At 44.4% G+C, this 19,699-nt stretch overlaps 1 protein-coding gene across 4 annotated transcripts in view; it reads right to left on the bottom strand.

Annotated features, from left to right (window-relative positions):
• DSP (desmoplakin) overlaps positions 1–15,498 on the bottom strand; it is a 51,808-nt gene extending 36,310 nt beyond the window's left edge. The window contains exon 1 of one of the 4 annotated variants that reach the window (XM_068198891.1): positions 15,458–15,498. In XM_068198891.1, coding sequence (XP_068054992.1) covers positions 15,458–15,483 — 26 coding nt within the window. In that variant the 5' untranslated portion in view covers positions 15,484–15,498. Of the gene's footprint in view, positions 1–2,527; positions 2,989–15,457 lie in introns of those variants that run through there. The other 3 variants (XM_068198890.1, XM_068198915.1, XM_068198906.1) reach the window with 3 other exon arrangements.
• Positions 15,499–19,699: the final 4,201 nt, after the last annotated feature.

Genomic DNA, 19,699 nt, shown 5'->3' with positions numbered 1-19,699 from the left:
GAAGAAATAGGGAATGTTGTAAAAGCACCTTGCTGAGCCCTAAGGGTAGGGAGCGTCTCATATTGCTCTGTGAGTAATGTAATACTCAGCACAGACTTGTTTGGCAGAATACGCCCCAAACTTACAAGACTAGACCCTAACTTGAATCCTGCTGCATTTAAAAATTAGGGTAGAGTGATCATCCCCATGGAAAAAAGAAGCCTTCAGTTTCAGAGTTCAGGAGATGCCACTAAACTTTGGCACTGAATATGTCAGGGTAAATGTAGTTAATAAACCAGCTCCATAGATGATGGCCCTGGTCCCAACAGCACAACATGCAGAGTATTTAATGGATTTTCTGCACACAAACATGTACAAAATCTGGCAAAACTGCTTTTTTCATTAACTGACAATAAACCACTTGTTTTGAGACACATTTTAACGCATATCAGCACTGCTTAAAAATAAACCTATGCAACTCAGTAAGGTGTGCAACACACATACTCTGTTGCAAAAAAATATTTAAAGTATTTGGTATGGTCAGATTTTTTCACACAAAACAATATGTAAATGCCTTTTTTTTTTTTTTTTGTCATCTCAATAATAACTGTCTTTAGTTCCACTCAGAAATCTCACAATAAAGTGAACAGGAACTTTCACTGCAGCCTCCTTGCCAGACATACCTCCCCAGAAAGGATATAAGAATACTATGTTATAAAAAGCAAACGAAAGAATATTGATGTAAGGTTGCTAACCTCTTGATCAGGTCTGTCCTTTCCACTCTTGCTACACCACCACTGAATGCTACAGAAAGAAGAACCTAACAAACTACAGACTGGCTTAAAAATTGTAACTGTAGCCAAAGAACACTAAATTAAAGGAAAGCATTTCTTCTCTAGTGAAAGTTGGGAGTGATATGGAAATCACCCTGCTGAATCCAAATAGAGTTGCACCAGTGTAAAGTGAGGGAAAAGAGAACAGCAAGGAAGTAACATGCGCTGCCATTCATTTTTCATGGCTGTCTCTTGTAAATAGTAAAGGAATTTGCAATGAACCACGACCAGCAAAACAAATCCTCACACAGGCAGCGCAGCAATGGCATTTTGGAGTCCTAGTGTGTACACTCACCAATGCTACGGTACTGAATTGTTCTTATTATATAGCAATAAATAGATATTATCATCCTACTGTATTGGTAACTGGATGTGTTCTAGCTGCAATTCATTGTAACTAACTCACCTATGCACACAACAAACCAGAAGTCAAACAAAGAACTAAAACTAAGAACTAGGCAAAGTAATAAACGAAAAATCTGTAGAATGCAAGTTTTGTCATTCATTCAGTAGTCCTCTAGCAACTGGCCTGACATACCTTAGCAGAGCACACTGTGCTCTCTAGGATAACCCTAATTCTCTATGGCCACTTATAGATCTGCTTGATATAAAAAAGCCTGCCTTTTCTCATCTGCTGTTTATTTACTATGCATGTTTAATTTCCACCCTTTTGCAATCTAATTATGTACTACCCGTAAAATTAGGGCTTAAATTCTAACACAACATACATGACAGGGCTTCTGCATCAATTCCTGAGTCACTGGCATCCATAATGAGACCAGTAGACTTAATACAGCCATTCCACACACACGAACCAGTCATCACCAGCTGTGCTTTGTGATGGTGCTGTACCATACACCAGCACTGCTTCCTTCAGTGACTGTAACTGCCGTCTGCTTTTCAGTCCTGTGAGCTCCCAGGCAAGGAGATAAATGGAGAAGTCTTCATGATTACTGCACACTGCAGAAAGTCCTTCTCAGACTTGATGTTCACAGCTTGCTGGTACAGCTGCATTCATGAGAACAGGCATTCCCCAAGCCAGGATTCACAACTACCACCCTGCCTACAAGAAAGATTGTGACTGTGCTCACAGCACCAGGGCAAGCAGAAAGTTAAAAAGGTAAGAGGCAAGGAGAACAGACTTATGTTGCTTGTCATGTATCTCTGTCCCCTGCCACGAAATGTCAGGGATGGCTCTACAAAAGATCATGACTTAAACTCCCAGGCCTCGCACAAGCTCGAAACAAACTCAAAAATTTACAAGAGGACATTTCCCACTACTTAAAACGGTTTTATAGCCCTAGTTATGCAACTAGTTGGGGAAGGCAGAGCCTGGGTGTATGGGGTATAAAGCAATTCACTTCAGTTCAGCTTGTTTTGCGTCACTGAGCAAAGCAGGGGTTTATCAGCACAGAACTGTTGGGTCAATAGAGCCAGCACAGACCCATTTACAGCCCTCAGCGCAAATGGGAGACGTTGTTTTTAGCGCTGCTACTGTCTTCAAGGAGACTCACCACCAAAAGCGATTTTTTAAAAACAAGTTCTTGGCTTGTATTTAAACGCCTTTTAGAAGTTAAGACGCCTCAGGGAGGAACAGGAAAAAGAATCTTGCAAGCTCGCACATCTAGGGAATCCCACCGCGCGCGGGCTCACGGCAGCTGTCCGAAAGTGCCCCCGAGGGAGCGGGGCCGGGGTCCGGCTGGACCCGCACCTACCCGTATCCGTCGGAGGCGTAGTCCCCCCCGTAGGTCTTCTGGTAGTAGTAGGTCTTGTGTGTGTGGGTGTGGGTGCCGCCGCCGCCGCCGCCGCCGCCCCCCACATGGGAGCTCATCTCGTAGCGCAGGTCGGTGCCCGACTCTGCCCGCGCCATCCGGCCCAGGGTGTTGATGCGCGGGTGGGACCCGCCGTTGATGCTCATGGCAGCGGGGCAGCCGCCCGGGGCGACGCGGGGCGAGGGGCAAAGCGACGGGGACACTGAGCCGGACCCGACGGCAGGCAAAGCATTCACGGCCGGCAGCGCCCGCCGCGGTGCCGCTGCTCCCTCGCAGTCCGCCGAGGGCCGGGGAAGGGCCGGGAGCCGGCGGTCGGGGCGGCCCGCAGGTGAGGCAGGGCAGGAGCGCGGTGCGGAGCCGGGCGGGCGGCGAGGGCTGCTGGCGGCGGCAAGAGCGCAGGTCCCGTCCGGTCCCCTCCCCGCCGGCAGAGGAAAAGCGAGGCCACACCTTTCCGTGGTGGTTTTAAGCGGCGCTCCTGGGCGTGGAGTCGCGCCTCGCCTGCGTCCTCCGCGCCTCCTCGGCGGCCGGTCCGGGTTCCTTCGCGGCCCTGGCCCCCGCCCCGCCGTGCCCGCCGCGGTGTCGCTCCCCGGTGGCCGCCCGGGCAGCGCACGGCCTCTGTCACCGTCGCACCGGTGTTTCCACCACCTTTCCCGGTGCTTGTGCTGCCCTCAGGAGTCGCCAGCGGAGATTGGAGTCCACTGGAAACTCCCTCCCGACCTGCACCGTGTCTGCGGGCTGGCGCTTGCCCTGGAGTTGCGGCCGAAGCCGCGGAGCGTGGAGCGGCTCGTCCGAGGGTTGGGAACGCTGCGGGGAGGATGGACGGGGCCAGGGTGCCCCCGACGCCAAACACCTTCGTGCCTCTCCGAAAAGAACCCGGCGCCTGAACCAGGCAGCGCTGAGTAAATCGGCACCATTCCGTCGAGGATGTGTCTGGTCCGCTGGCAGCTGCCCTCTGCCTTGCACATCACAGGGTGTTGATACACGCTGGGAAAACCATGTGCGTGTTTCATCAAATCCAGAATACACAGGGTACCACATTTAGGAGGGCTTTGGGCACTCCAAGCCCAGTGCATTTCTGAAACAGGGCTGAAACTTGTGCCCCAGTGCATGAAATGTTGGACTAGTGCCATGCACTGATTGCTTTTGTGCCTGAGAAAGAAGATATGCAGACACAGGCATTTCAACTTGTCTTTTCTCCTCAGATTTTCTTGATTCCCGCCTTCTGGTGCTGTGAAAGTTGTGTTTAACTTTCAAATAGGCCGTATCTTGGGAGACAAAGACATTTTAACACATCCATGCTGTGTACAGTGTGTCAGCAAAGGCAGTTTACTGTCGGATGCCCAGAGGCGCCTTTGTTGCCAGCCAGTGACCATTGGATTTGTCTCAAGTGTCAACTGAGCACCATTTCTTAGTTAGTCTCAGTGGCACTGCCTCAGGTGGTCTGGCCATTTGTCCATGGTGTTGGAAAACAAAGATGGCCAAATTTTAAGAAGCAGTAGTCACTTGTGAATAACTATACCAGGCTTTTCTGAAATAATCCTGAGGCTTTCATCCTGATGTGTCGTACATGAGCCAGCCGTATCAGCCACCTGATGCTCTGTGACAGCACACCTGCTGGAAGTTTTTTAAATTTGTGTGAGATTACCAGCAGCCCACACCATGCATAAATTCTTGGGCCTGTTTCTGTCTTTTCTGCACTCCTCATTTTCCTGGTATTATAAAACCAAGTGATAGGTCATGGGACAGTAAGAAAGAGCTAGATAAACATATCAAAGGTCAAGTCTTCCTAAGCTATTCAAGAGAAAAACCAAACAAGTGCAGTTTTCCCCAGTGCCACTGAAACTGCTGGGATGGCACAGGTCAGATGAGAACCTGCCCTGCTGCTGGAAGTGATGGGCAAAGTGTGGCGTAGAGGAGGCATAAGAGCTCCTCCAAGCAAACATGGGGTTGCTTGGTCCTGAAGGGCATCCTGCTGGCACTGCCCGGAGCTGTAAAGAGCACTATGATGAGGCAGAATGCAAGGTGCCTTATTATATGTGAAGTCATGCAGTGACTTTTATATTGTATATGCTGTATTATATGTAACATGAATAATTTCATATGAGTGAATATATATATGTATATGGACATATATATATATATATTTGTGTATATATGTGGATTTGGGATGCTGTTTTGAATACAGATTACATCTGCACGATTGGATGGTTTGACATTACATTTCAAAGCCGTAAGGGAGCAGAATACAAAACAAGGATGAGTAAGAAAAGAAAATATAGAGGCTTACTGCTGTAAAGAAGGAAGGAAAAAAGTAGAAAACAAATGTAGAATAGGCAGGAAATGCAGAATGAGGGAAACTTAAACTTTGTGCTTTGATACTCCAGTCCAAACTTTTTGAAACGTAAATACAGATCTTTGAATTGGTACCACCAATATACATAAAAGTCAAATTTTTGCATGGCAGTGTATCAAGCCAGGCATTTGTATTCAGACCTACAAACATAAAGCTTTTTTTTTCCCCAGCAAGTCCCTTTGAAAGCTGTCTATTTATATTTATGCACATTTAGCAATCCAAAAGTATTACACTGATTTGAGGTTCTTGCTGAGTTTTAGCACCACCTCAAATCAGCCCCACCTTTTAGCTTGTGAGACACACCATTTCTCTGTGATGGAGACAGCATGTGTATGATACACCCAGAGGCCTGGATGAGTCACTGCTGCCTGGACACGTAGAAAAATCCCTAAATACTTAAATAATGACTGGGTTCTGGTGGTCCTACTTGCACAATTAGCCCCACTGAAATGAGAACGAGAAGATAAGACTGAGATGATACTGTGAGCAGCACAGTTCTCCTATCTTAGATGTTCTAATAGGTAGAGAAATTAAATAAATAAATACAAATAATTAAATTCGCTGAAGTAGTCAATGTTTCTTGGGTGCTTACTCTAGCTGGGCTCAATTATCTTGAAAGAGGATCAAGTCAGATATTGCTTGAAATTCATCTAAATGCATGAAAATATCGGTGCAATAGCTGGATGATCACACTTAAATCTTGCTCCACCATTCCTGGAAAGGCCCAGTCCTGACATACCTAAGCCCACATCCTAAGTTCCTTGATTTCTTTGGTATCAAAGAGTTCTTGAGTGCAAATGGCCAGTAAACTGCAAACTGCAGTCTCATGGTGTCCCTCCCCCATGGTCTCCCTCCCCATGGCAGTGGGATTGGAAGTAGCTGACCTTTCAAGTCCCTTCCCACTCAAACCAAACCATGATTGTATGATTTTCCTCCCAAGGAAAACTACATGCAGGAGAGAATAAAATGCAGTAATTTGGAGTTTATAGTTCATCTCCTTTAGAAGAGTTCTGTCTCCTAAGGTAAGGATCTATTAAATCCTGTAGATCTTAGGAGCCCCTCTTTAAGCAAGTTAGTCTAAAGGAGATTTAATATTCCTTACAGGCATCTCAACCCAGGCTAGAGCTAGGGTCCATGCTGCAGCCCTGTTTCCTAATGTGCCTCTCTTAGAATTGCAGACACCATAAGGATATTAGAAGACAGCAGTTCCAAAAAGGCAAAATGTCAGCAGCTGATGACTGCTTCAGTAAACAGAGGGAGTCTCCTTTATACATAATATTAGTGCAAGGCATATCTCTTTAGTTTCATAAAAGGCTCCTTTCCAATCCCAAATGGTGGACCCAAAAGTCCTCTTTTAGCCTTAGGCTGCTGGATAATGGGTCTTTACTCAGGACACTACCTGAACTGAACTTAACATGCTGTGTTGGTCCCTATCTATACCAGGGAAACCTCTGTATTTTATCTTAACTGAATTCCCAGGGGCACACTGAAATTCCCCTCAATGGCTTGTTAATTCATTGCTGTTAGCAGTAGTTGCCAGCTCCTCCTATTTCACGTGGCTTCTTCTGAGCTTATTTAATGGCATCCTCTCTTTAATGCCCTCCTCGCTTGAATAGAAACCAAATAAATTTAAAGTAGCTGAAACACATTGATAACCAGTGACATCTGACATTCAAAGTACAAATCTGAATATGACTTGGTAACTGATTCCATTATTGTAGCTTGCAAAAAAACAGCTCTGGCCTTCCAAACACATCAAATCATCCAGGTAAACCAGTACGTGACTCTTGTGTTCCTAACTCCTACAGTTTTGGGCAGTAAGGACAAGTTTGCACGTGCAAGCCACTATAATCTAGCTATGTGTCTTTGTAAGGTGCTTGATATGCACCACCCCTCCTGTGCAGGGGCTGCCTGGGAAGAGGCAGGTTGGGCTGAGTGGCAGCATTCACAAAGTCCATATTTGTGATGACATGAAAGTACTGGGCATTTCCACTTCCTCCCTTTGCTCAGGCAGAATTGTCCCCAGAAAACCGACAGTTAACACTCCAGAGTCTGAGCTGTTCTGTGCATATGAAGAGAGGGTGGTGCCAGTAGGAAGACCTCTGAGCAACAGCAAACATGGTCCAAAATGTTATTAATAACGAACTGAGAGGGCTCAGACTACTTATTCAGCTGTATTCCTGTCATGGGGAAGATATATTTTAAATGCACTCAGATGGTGTCTAATTATGGGCAGATTTACAGGGCCCTGCAGCAAAATGCACTTTAAAATGTAGATATGCCCCAGTGAATGTTTGAGAGTTTTTGGAGGGCAGGATATGATTGATACTTCAAGGTGCTCACTGTAAGCCTGTGTCCAGTCAAGTCCAGGACTGCCTGCCAAGAGCTGTCATTTCCAGGTTCCTGAACAGCCACTGTGCTCCTCTCAGACAATCCCTGGGATATTACCACCTCAGTCTTTGGCAGGGTTAAAAAAAAAAAAGCCTTTGAATTCATGAAGAGGAATGAAGCTTAGGACTGCACAATTCCTTCTATACCATGCAAAAGTAGAGGGTGTGGTAAGGGATGTGTCAGCCTTGTCAAACCTGACTGACTACTCAGACAAAAAGTTTCAGGATGCCTCCCTCTTCAGCTTCAGGTGGAGGAGACCAGCATGGGACGTTGTTTTTCCAGCATGGTCCTACCATGACCCACAGAGCATGCACACAGTATTTCTACACAGCTCCTGATTTCATGTTGCTGCAAACAGAGCATTCAAACAGTGACTACAAGGTAAAATATTTAACATTACATTATTATGGTCCCTTTAAAGTCTGACTTCACCATTCTGTTTCTTTCACCAACACCCAGTGATGTTTGCTAGAGCTTGAGAAGTTAACATATCTCAAGTTGCTTAAAAGTGCTGAGAGTAATACAAGGCTATTTCTGACTAATTATTCTTTAGTAGTTGGGCAAAATTCTTGGGTCAAGCCACATCCCATGCATGCAAAATGCATTCATTTATGAATTATTTTAATAAAATGTGAACTTTTGGCAAGGTGCATCTGCTCCTCATTATTCAGACAGTTTGATAATTGGTGTTAGATACCACAGAGCTATTCAGCCACACAGCAAAAGGTGAGAAATAGGACAGCAGAAGCTCTTAAGGGATCTTTACACTTACTTCACACTGGGGCTACTCTAATTAACACCAGGTGCCTTCAAGCCCAAGGGAATAAGGAGCGCTATGATTTTATTGACACCCATCCCTTTCTTCTGCTTGTGCATTCTTTGAAATGAAAGTGCAGGATCAAATGGGAGCCTCTACAGTTGCCCTGTAGACACCCAGGATTCCCCCTCATTAGAGCAAATCTTCCATCAGCAAGGTTGCACATCGTAACAGATGTTTGTCATCCCAACATATCAAATAACTGGGTTATGGCACTGGCCTGAGGCACTGATAGCCTTATTAAAATGTTACCACCATAATTTAAAATATTTTGGAAGAGGGAATACCAGATCAGAGCAGTTGTAAAAGTTCCAAACATCTTTACCAACTTAATGGAGGAGGGAAGTGTAGAACTTAATAAAAAGATTGTCATGCACATCTCCCCTATGCTGAACTTTTATGGTATATACAAGACTGTGGAGGATAATGGAGAACTGGATCTAATATATGCAAAGGAATGCAAATTAACTCACTTTGCACTAGTTTTTGCAAGCAGACCTGTCATTTCATGTTCAAATTGTGGGTCATACCACAACTACTTTGATAACAACCAGGGAAAGTAAAGATTCAGTTCTTCACTCTGCCAGAAGCTCTGCTTCTCACAGCTGAGGAGTGGAGGTGTCATCCTTAAAGGAATATTTTGTTCTCCGAAGCCCTGAGGCTACGGAGGGCAATTTATCTTCTGGTGGAATTGGAAACCTCCTTACCAAGATACCTTCTGTACAAATTCCAGATGTTATCACAGTGTTGTGTGCTCCAGCTGTGCATGCTGTACACCCAGCCAGCAAGAGCTCACCACACCAAAGGGACCTTGCGCTACTTGACAAAGGCAGCTTTAAGAATTGATGGGTGCAAAAAAGCCTTTTCAAAGAAATAACTTCTGAAATTCACTTCAGAAAGTTTCCTAAGAGTCTTTTTTTATTCTCATCACTCAACAGGGGATTTTGTTACTATCAAGTTTGCAGTACAAGTGAGAAAAGAAAGGAATAAGAGGCAGCCTTCTCTCTCACACCTCCCTTAACTCTCTAATGACAAATTCAGGAGTGGGAAGTTGAAGTCAGCCTCTCTCCTCCCTCCAGCTAAGTCGTGTTGATCAAAATGGGAGCTCTTTTATTCCAGCTGCATTTTCCTCCATTATAAAAGCACAACCATTACTAGAACTCATCTAAATCTTGAGCAGTTCTCATCAGAGAAACCAGAATACTGCAAAGCAGCCACTGGGGATCATGAAACATCTGTGATTTTCGCAGCTTTCAAGATGTGGAGATGTAAATGTGGAAGTGTTCTCCAGTCTAGACCAAATTCCAGTGCTGCCTAAGTTTTTCTCAGACTTGAAATATTCTTCTCCTTCTCCTTCTCTTTCTCCTCACTTATTGCTGTAGCTCTGCTACTCAGTATTCAGGAGCTGCTGTGCTTTGCTTCTTTCCCCCAAACACCTACACGAGCCTTGTAGTTCAAATAGCAGAATCAATTGCATTTAGTTTTCTGCCTTCTCATTCTCTGCTCCATGTAATTATAAAAGTCTGATAAAGAGACAGAGAATTAAAGTCCTAATATGATGAGATGCTAAAGAAGCTACTTTGCATCCATATTTTCTTCCCAGCTTTCCATCTGGTTTGGATGTGTAGGTATCTATGATATCTTCTCTATGTAAGTAGGTCTGAGTAAGATATGTAGGAAATAAAGTTATTGTTCCATTTCCTCTTTTTCTGTTTAGATCCACTTCTATGCTAGGGTGATTTAGCTCCCTTTAGGAAACATCAGCTGTTTCCATAAAAATGCTAATTTTTTGCATGATTAGCAGCATAAAAACCAACAAGTCTGGCATCTATGTTGAGTTTGCATGGTCCGAGGTAGCAGAGGGGCTGGAGAGGTGGATTCTATGAGAAACTGCCGGAAGTTTCCCCAGAACCAGTGCCAGACAGCTCCAGGACAGACCCATCACTGGCCAAGGCTGAGTTAATCAGGAGTGATAGTAACACATCTGTGATAGCATATTTAAGAAGGAAAAAAAAGGTTATTGCAGAAGTAATTTAATTTGCAGCCAGAGAAGAGCAGAGTTAGAGTATGTGAGAGGAATAGCCTTACAAACACCAAGGTCAGTGGAGAAGGAGCAGGAGGAGGTGTTCCAGGAGCTGAAATTCCCCTGCAGCTTGGGGTGAAGACCACAGGGAGGCAGCTGTATTCCTGCAGCCCATGGAGGACCATGGGAATGCAGAGATCCACCTGCAGCCCGTCAAGGAGACCCACGCCAGAGCAGGTGGATGCCTGTGAACCTGTGGGAAGCTCCCTGGAGCAGACTCCTCTTTCCACCTGTAGGCCTGTGGAGACACTGGAGCAGGTCTCCTGGTAGGACTTGTGACCCCATAGGGGACTCTTGCTGGAGCAGGCTGTGCCTGAAGAACTGCACCCTGTTGAAAGGTGGCCCATGTTGGAACACTTTGTGGAGAACTGTTACCATGGGATGGACTCACACTGGAGAAGTCCATGGAGAACTGTTTCCTGTAGGAGGGACCCCAAATTGGGGCAGGGGAAGCTGCTCTCTGAGCAGCAGCAGGAACATCCTCTGATGCCCTGACCATAACCTCCATTCTCTGTCTCCCTGTGCCACCACGGCAGAGGAGGTAGAAATGGGAAGGAGGGAGGGATGGCGGGAAGGTGTTTTAAAGATTTATTTTACTTCTCATTATCCTACTTTGATTTTGCTAGTAATAAATTAAATTAATATCCCCAAGCTGAGTCTGTTTTGCCCATGATGGTATTCAGTGAGTCATCTCTCTCCTGGTCCTTATGTCAACTCATGAACCCTTCGTTCTGTTTTCTCTTCCCTGTCCACTTGTGGAGGGGAGTGATAGAATGGCTTTGGTGGGTGCCTGGCATCCAGCTGGAGTCAGCCCTCTACATACAAAATTACTTTGATGGGAAACAAGGAAGAAAAATGATTACTCTGTCTTAACTTTCTTGGCACAGCTCTGAGCTCCTGTGCTGGCACTGAACACATTTTTTCTGAATGGATTCCTAGAAAATTACCTCCAAATGGCATTGCAGGAATCCAGATCAGTTCACTGTACAAATGCCTCCTATGCCTTGTGCATAGCTTTGAGTGACCTAAGTGTGCTCAAGTAGGGTTTAAAACACCTGTGAATAGATACTCTAAACCCACTCAATATGAAAGACTATGTAACACACTGTATACATTATTTTCTTCAACATAAGGAGAACTTTCTCTTGCCCATGCCACTCTGCTAAATGTAGTATGAGTTTAAATTAAGAACAAGTCCAGTCCTGCCAGTTGCATGACTGGAAAGGCCTCACCTCCAGGACAGACTCTAGCCACATCCTTGAAAAAAGTTTTGTCTGCATGAAAACAATAAAATAATAATTATGAACTGGACTGCTGTGTAGAGCACTGCACTTTCTTGTGCTTTTGTAGCTAATGCACCTTGTTGATACAGACAAGAACAAGAGGAAGCACAACCTGGCTCTTCTGGGAGAGGCAGGAGCACTCGGGGCTTCCTTCACATTTCTGTGAGCTGGGCAAAGGGCACACACACGGGAAGTGGCACACGGGAAATGACAGAGACACTGCCCAAGGAAAGCTGCTGTGCAGGGGTGCTGGGCAGGAGGAGGAAGGGGCTCTCATGTGTATTGGACATATTTGGCTGTGGAGTTTTGCCTGCAGAGCTCAGCAGCGGCCTGTACTGCTGCAAGGAGCTGCTTCGCACCAGTTGCAGGACCTCACAGTTGTCCTTGTCAAATGTGATGAGGTTCCTGTTGGTCCCTTCCTCCGGCTGCTCTGGCAGTTCTGCCCTGGTACATGTCAGTCGCTCACCTTTGGTGAGTTTGGTGTCAGCTGCAGGCTTGATGAGGGTGCACACTGTCTCCACTTTCACATCACTGACAAAGATATTAAATTGCCTGAATAGATCCCAGAGGAATTCTGCTTATAAAAGCCTCCAGGTAGAATATGAACCCTTTAAGCTCAAAAAGCAAGGCAGTTTTTCACCCACCTACTAATCCACCTGTTCAGACCAGAATGTTCCAGCCTAGATACAAAGGTGCTCTAGGAAATCATGGCTAACTAAGTTAAACTCAGAGCAGATAACAGCCACTCTTCTTCCCTTATCACACAGAGCAATCGGTTTTGTCAAGCAGGGGAAATTCCCAGTCAGTATTAGGGAAAATAAGTTTACCATGAGGGTAAACACTGGAGCAGGTGCCCAGGGAGGCTGGGGAGTCTCCGCCCTGGAGATACTCAAAATCCAGCTGGGCAAGACCCTGAGCAACCTGCTCTACCTGGACCTACTTTGTGGAGGGGTGGGATGAGAGACCTCTAGAGGTCCTGCAAAGCCTGTGTGATCTGATGATCCAGCCTTGGTAAATCCATGTTGACTATTCCAAATCATCACCTTCTCATTCATGTAACAAAGCTTTTGCATTTACCACTGTCCCTCAAAAAGGTTTGCTAGCAGCATGATCACACCACATCTGACCTGGAATGTCCTCATTCCAAAGGACATAAATTACCTTCTTCATTATTCAGTAGCATACACACAAATTCTGACAAACTCAGTAGAGACCCTGATACTTCTGCCTTTTGGGTGGACAAAGAGAAGACTTTTCCTAGGGCATGTTTTAAAAAAAAATATTTCTTGTGGCCGGATGATAGCAATTAGGAGAAGGTGGAGCTGCCAGCATTGTTTTTATAATGGAAGAACAAGGGACATAGATGTGTCCAAGTGTTAGTGATATCCACATTCAAGCATGCTAAAACATTAGAGCTGGTCATAATTTTGCCAGTAACAACAGTGACGAAATACTTTCCAAAAATCTCCCCTGTATTTTGGAGGTGCCAAATGAGCCAAAAAACTAATGAGATGAGAAAACATAACAGTTATGCTAACATTAGAAATGTAACAAGCAGAAAACAATGCAAAATTCTTATAAGTAAACGGCAAACAAGCTGATTTACAGTTGAAGATTAATGTTCATTGCTTACAACAATATGTTGTAAAACCATTAGGCATCATCCTTAGGACACATCCACACTATCATTGCGGTTTGCTCCCTCTTTCACTCCTGGGCCCCTGATTGTCCATACCACTTATATGCTGGTTTGCCCCCAGGCTTCTACACTGAGAGAATCAATTCTCTCCCTCCCAGAGGGCACAAAATTCCCGGATCTCAGCTCCAAGGACACAAGATGCTCCACTGCCTATGTCAGACCTTTCTTCCTGAGGCAGTCAGAGTTTGCTTCCCAAGCAGACCACAGGTTGTGTATGCTCGCTCGTAGTTTCTTGCCATACTGAGACATTGATTTTGCTGTGTTGCTTCATCTGGAGCAGATGAGCAGCTTTCTGCAGGGCTACTGGAGGGCTGCTCCAGGGGAAGCTGTGGATACAGTCCTTCAGTGAAATAGTCCACTGTGGGTTTAGCAACAGCCCATCCCCAGGAATATCAGTTAGGATTTTGTGTACGCTAGCTGGCTCTGTTTGGTTAAACTTGCTCTGAGCCAATTTTGTGGTAAAAAAACACCCTGTTTCCTCTAGAATCTTATGCTACTAGTAATGAGAGGGATCACCCCTGCAGTAGCAGCAGGACTTTTCCTTAAAACTATTTCAGATTTCAAACAGACATTTCAGATTTCTGCCACAAAACCTGATTTCCTGCATGTTTGCTGAAGGCTGGATCATTCATGCATGGAGATGTTGTCCTGGCATCATGTCTATGGGAGGTCTGTGGGATGTCCTGGCTTAAGATAATACCTATCATATATACAGTACTGCATGCAGAGCTACTTTTAAATAAACATACAAAAAGTCAGACCTAGGGGTTCCCAAGATTTTCATGTTCTACATTGCTATAATCTCCCTTCTAGTTTCACATGTCCTCAAGAAAATCATGTTTTGCTTATCAAATTGACTGATGGGTGTATTCTATATACACTACCACATATTTCATGCATAACAAGAATGAAAACATCCTGCTCCAGAAGAGCGACTGACTTCATTCATTCATTGGTCTGCATGTCCTTCTCCTTAATCCCTTTTTTCTGCAGACCTTGATGAGTTTCCACAGCTGAAAACCCTGTGCAAAATTCACACCAACATACTGAAAAATCCACTTCTGTGTGCCCTGATTTTTGATGGGAATAGCCCATCAGGGTGCTTGTTCTGACACGCGCGATACAATTTTTGCACCAGCAAACAAGTTTTTATCTAGCACGCAGAACTTATTCAGAAGGTATTACTTCTGCTGGGACTAGAGGCAGGAATGAGTCACGTCTCTTTAATACGCATGAAGTGCCCTGCCCCAAGGAGTGCCTGTGTTTTCCTCCCTTCCCTGTCTCGCGCGCTCTCTCTCAAGCCTTAATTGTCTTGAGTTATAATGCTTTTGAGAAATCACTCTTAAAATTATGACTCCTGTTAAAGTTAATTAGACATGAACCCCAGCCAGGAGAGCAGGGATAGTTTCATAATTGTTATTCTAGCTGAAACCAGGAGGATTCCCTGACCACAGGAAGTTCAAAGGACCAGCAGCAAAAGGAGGAGATAACCTCTGTTTCCAGAGAACACTGGCTTCACTTGGGATGCCAGCGGATTTATGACAGGAGCTTCGCTCTAATTACTGTTCGGGGTGGAGCCTCTCACAATGATAAACAATAGGGTTTCTACAGGGCTGAAGTTTGTAACAGCACCACATATTTAGGCACAGGCGTGTTATAGCAATACGCGTTCCGTGTATTTTAGAGTCTTCTCTCCCTGGAGCTGGGTATAGCCCTAAAAGAGGAGGTGTTGCCCCATGTGACCCATTTGGGAAAAAAATATGCTTTGTTGAGGTCACATTATTTTAACAAGCAAAATGTAGTCAACTTTAAAAATTTACAAAGCCAGAAGACATTTGAATCTGTGACATTTAAGAGAGAAAGGGAGCTTAATATAGATTATACTTATCTATATAAAAATTAAGTCAAAGCAAACTAATAACCTAGACTTGCAACAGGACAACAATAATTGTAAGACTGTACTCAAAAACACCCTGTGGCAGAATTCCCATTGACTTTATTGACTAAATTCTTACCCCACAGATTTTTCTTAAGCTGCTTCAAACATAAAATTAATTTCAAAGTCCTTTCAAAGATGAATAATGTTCTTCTTTTTTGAGCATCAGTGGTGCATTTAATGATTTATAAACATGCACAGCACAGCCTTTGCTCAGAGGTCACCAAAGTCTAGGTAAAATACAGCTAGAACAGACTCAGAATAGCATAACAGCTACCTAATACAAACATTAATCATATATGCAGACTTACAAATATGGAGGTGGATGGAGAAACATTTCGGATGCCGCCGTTTAAAGGGTTCATGCATATACAGAAGGTTTTGGAGAAAAGAGAGGAAGGTCATATGACTCAGTGTCAGGATGAAAGCCAGTTCTGTTAGAAGGCACCAAGCTGGGCTCTGTAAACACGTGTGGTCTAGTATGGGCTATGGTCCGGAGGGAATCTGGAGCAGCCTGAGAGCAAGATAAGGGAGGAATGTGTGAGCAGATATGGAGACAGGGGTCAGGAAGGGCATCGCTTGTGAAAGCAAGAGGCTCCAAAGTCAGTGCAGAGAGACAGGAAAACCTGGAGAGAGGGGGTGTGAGGAGGCAGCATGGCAAGAAGGAAGATTGACTTCAGCAATAGATGCACTTTGGATAATCCATGATGTGAAGCAAGGACATACAAAAATACAATTTTGTTTTTTTCCTGCAAGTTCTAAATACTGATGATTTCTGTCAAAAGAAGACATTTTGTCATTTTTTAAGGGATCTAAGAAAAAAATTTTGTGTATGAGTTACAGATCTTACCTCTCCAGACCTATTGACATTATCTTTCTCTTTAATAGCTGCAAGAAGAAGGCTGGTCACTTTTTGCAGAAAAAAGTAACACAATATTTCTGCATACGATATACATGTTTTCTATGAATGTTATAATTTTTTTAGCAGAGGGCAGCTTGACCCTGTATTAAGGATTTACTTCAGTAAAACTGTGGTACAGTGTGAGGCTTCGCAGCAAAACCTTGTAAGGCAACATGGAAATTCAGGAGCGATGCAGGCATGGTAGGCACAGGGCTCACAGTAGACATTATTGCTGCTGGAAACCCAGCAGGTTTACAGAGACCCAGGATCCCATGGCTCCCACAGCCTGCAAAAACACAGCTTGTGCCTTCAGCACAAGAGAGCAGGGAAATCCATCCAGATGTGGACTGCTAGCCCTGCAACTGCAGGAATCTCAGTTTGCTTCAGGTAAAGGATATTTTTTCAACACCTTCTTCTCATCGGTGAATGCCCTCAGACACTGTCAGAAGATTCAGCAAACCACTGCCTTGCAGGAAAACAGCAAACACAATAAGCAGGTGTATATACCAGCACAAGATGGCTGGGAGAGATGTAACAGAGACCACTTTCTAAGTATGCTCTATCCTGTATACAGCCATAGCTTAAAACAGTGGGCTACCTTTCAGATAAATGAAAATTTTAAGCTAGAAGGAACTGGTTTGATAATATAATTGGTCCCTGGCACAGGGCAAACTATGCTATCTCACATTGTAAATCTAATATTTTATCAAACCTACATTTTGTGGCTAAGTTAAAGCATAACTTTTGGAAAGATAGGCAATTCCACTTTTACTTCGGATGACTGTATGTCGGGTGGTTAAGGGCTTCAAGAGGGAAAAATCATCTTCAAAGGATCGTTTTGGATCACAGGTCTATGAAGCTGGCAGTTTGACTTCCCCTTATCCCTGGATTAGCAAATAGTGCGAGAGCACTTGAGTCCTGCCCTGCTATGGGAGAATCAGCACCTTGTATGGGACCAGCTAGGAAAACTTAGGTGGGAAAAAAAGAGACATGACATAGGGATACTTAGGTGGAAAGCTTGTCTATCTTTCCAGCCATATTACTTGGTCTGACAAAAGATTTTTAGTCAAACAAACAAACTTTTAATCTCTTTTACCCTTAAATCATCCCAGCTACCACAGTTCTACTCCTGCATCTTGCATTTGACCTCAGAAAATAGCATACTCAAAATAAAGTCTTTCAACAAAAGAGAAAAGCACAGTAAAATAACAAAACATATTACAGCCCTCTGTGTGGTTCACAGCCAGGTAGGATGGTCTCAAGATCTATTATTAAACAGAAATTAATAAACATTTGATCCTATAGAGGCAAAATGATGGACTCAGAGCAAGCACTCATGTGCATGCTGTCCATCTCCTGACTCACACGTGCAACACTGGAATGTGTTACTTTCATAAAATATGCCTTTTATCTTGCTGCAGCTAACAGCAGGTCTGTGGTTAGGAATTTTTCAGACATGCTTCATTCAAGTGGTGCTGCCTCAACAGAGAGCTGCTCTGCCTTTCCCCTCCCCTCACAACCCTGCCAGGCAGCATATCCTGAGGGAGGCTTGGCACAATGGAAAACTGGCTCTTGCCAAACTCACCTCCTGAAAAGAGGAGGGGTAACATGGGGCATGGCCAAAACCAAGAAGTCCTCACAGTGGTCCTCTTGCAGCATGATCCTTTGCCTCTAGGAGCTCTGACTGAAACAAGCAGTATTGGTACAATACAAGCAATATTGGTACAAGAAAAGGAAATTAATTTAATCCCGTGAAGTTGCACTCCATGCTTATGGTACCTTGGAGGACTTAGCAAAATATTAGGTGCTGTCTGACACCAGCTATGTATTCTTATATCTAAATCTCTTGACTTAGACTAAGAAATGTAAGTGTCCATCCACACTGCAGGCATAATTTTTAGTTCTTCCACTTAACCACAGTAGAACCAAGGTCTCCTGAGGTGCAAAAGAGCTGCAGACTAATTTTAATGACTGGCAAATAAGCTCAGTTTGTAAAAGCATGCTGCCTGAAGAAATATTTGATTTATGATGAAATAGCTTTATTTCTAACATAGAAGGATTTGGCACAGAAACTCCTTTTTGGATTATAGAGTTGTTATATTTATAAACTGCAATCTCATCAGACAATTCCCTTCTTTTTATAGCATGTTCCATTCATGGTCCCTTTTGTTATATCTTTTGTTTTCACACATATCCTAAAGAACTGGGAAATACAGGCAGGCCTCCACCCACCAACATATGAAATTAAATTATCCCAGTCCTCAGTAAACTTCCTTGAGTTCCAGCTAATTAAAAAGCATAAGAAGAGGGTAAGGATCTGTCCCTCTGCCCCTTCTTGCATCACCTGGGAGAGCTGAGGCCCCTGCCCTGCTCCCCAGGCTCCTGCAACTTGCTTGGGAGGTCCAAGGAGAACAGTGGTCTCTCTCTGCAACTTGTGATCCTGGATGCTAATCTGAAAATCACCAGATTAGAGAAATGTTCAATTCCATCCACCAAGCCAAGCACATCTTGCATTTAAATCCGTTGCTATCAGTAGCCGTGCATAAGGGATGGATTTGCTGCACTGCAGCTAACCACTGGACAGCAGAAATTGCTGTTTTCAAATATTGTGTGGATTTATCCCCTTTATGTCTATATTGTCCTGGCCCTGCTGGCCTCGGCCCACCCCCCTTCTTCGTGTGATTGCTGGAGTGACGCTATTGAGCATCATGCCCACATGGAATAGCGAGGCTAGGAAAGTACAGCAGTGTGGAAACTAGAAAGCTTGGGTGAGCATATTCCATGGGGAAAGGAGCATAGAGGCCTCAAATTTTGCCCAGACTTTCTTTCCATCTAGCTCCAGCACTCTCCCTCCGGCACTGGTCTTCAGAAAGAAACAGTGCTCATGAAAAATAAGTTTGGATAATGCTTTGATGAATATGATTGTAAGAGTGCTAAGAATCATCTGTTTTTTGAGCAATCAGAAGGGATAATTTTCCTTTTCTCCTCTGTATTAATGAGAAGTGATCTGAAACAGTCAATGGTCTAGAAATCCATCTTTTGAAAAGAATCCTGCAGATCTTCTGGTAGGTGATATTTGAGAACCTACAGAGTAAGCTTGCAAAGAATAGAAAAGCATGTTGCACATACAAGTTTTCCTGTATTCCAAGCCTTTACCTTAAAGCACAGGTTGTCCACAGGTATTTCCATCACACATTTAGTTGTGAAGGACTTCCAGCTCACCAGCCAAGAGTTTTATCTCAGAGTATAGCCACCTTTACAAGAAACCATGTCAACATGCCAGCCAGACTCCCCCAGGAGTTATTTCCCACTATTTCCCACTGGCTCTTTCCAAAGTCACACTGCATCTGACCTTTTCAAAGGCCAGGCCCTTTTCCTGGGCCAGGAGAGGAGAATTTGCCTCTCCCATGCATCCCTGACGCAGCTGCCATGGAGCTGCCCTAGCATGGAGCAATGGGTGTGGGAGGCAGGTAGCTTCTACCCTCCCAGCCCCTCACTATCAAGAAACCATCCTTCACACTGAGTTGCAGGTGGAAACATGCCCCTGGATGAGCTGCAGGTAGGAACATGCCCCCTGGCTGGCTGCCTGCCTTGGTTCTGCCACTGGTAGCTGTGAGTAATTATCAGTCAGCCCTGCAGAGAGAACAAGGTG

The sequence above is a fragment of the Anomalospiza imberbis genome, chromosome 1 (genome assembly GCF_031753505.1).
Source record: "Anomalospiza imberbis isolate Cuckoo-Finch-1a 21T00152 chromosome 1, ASM3175350v1, whole genome shotgun sequence".
Taxonomy (NCBI): domain Eukaryota; kingdom Metazoa; phylum Chordata; class Aves; order Passeriformes; family Viduidae; genus Anomalospiza; species Anomalospiza imberbis.
The sequence above is the reverse complement of the archived record's forward strand: the minus strand, read 5'-3'. Positions and strand labels throughout refer to the sequence as shown.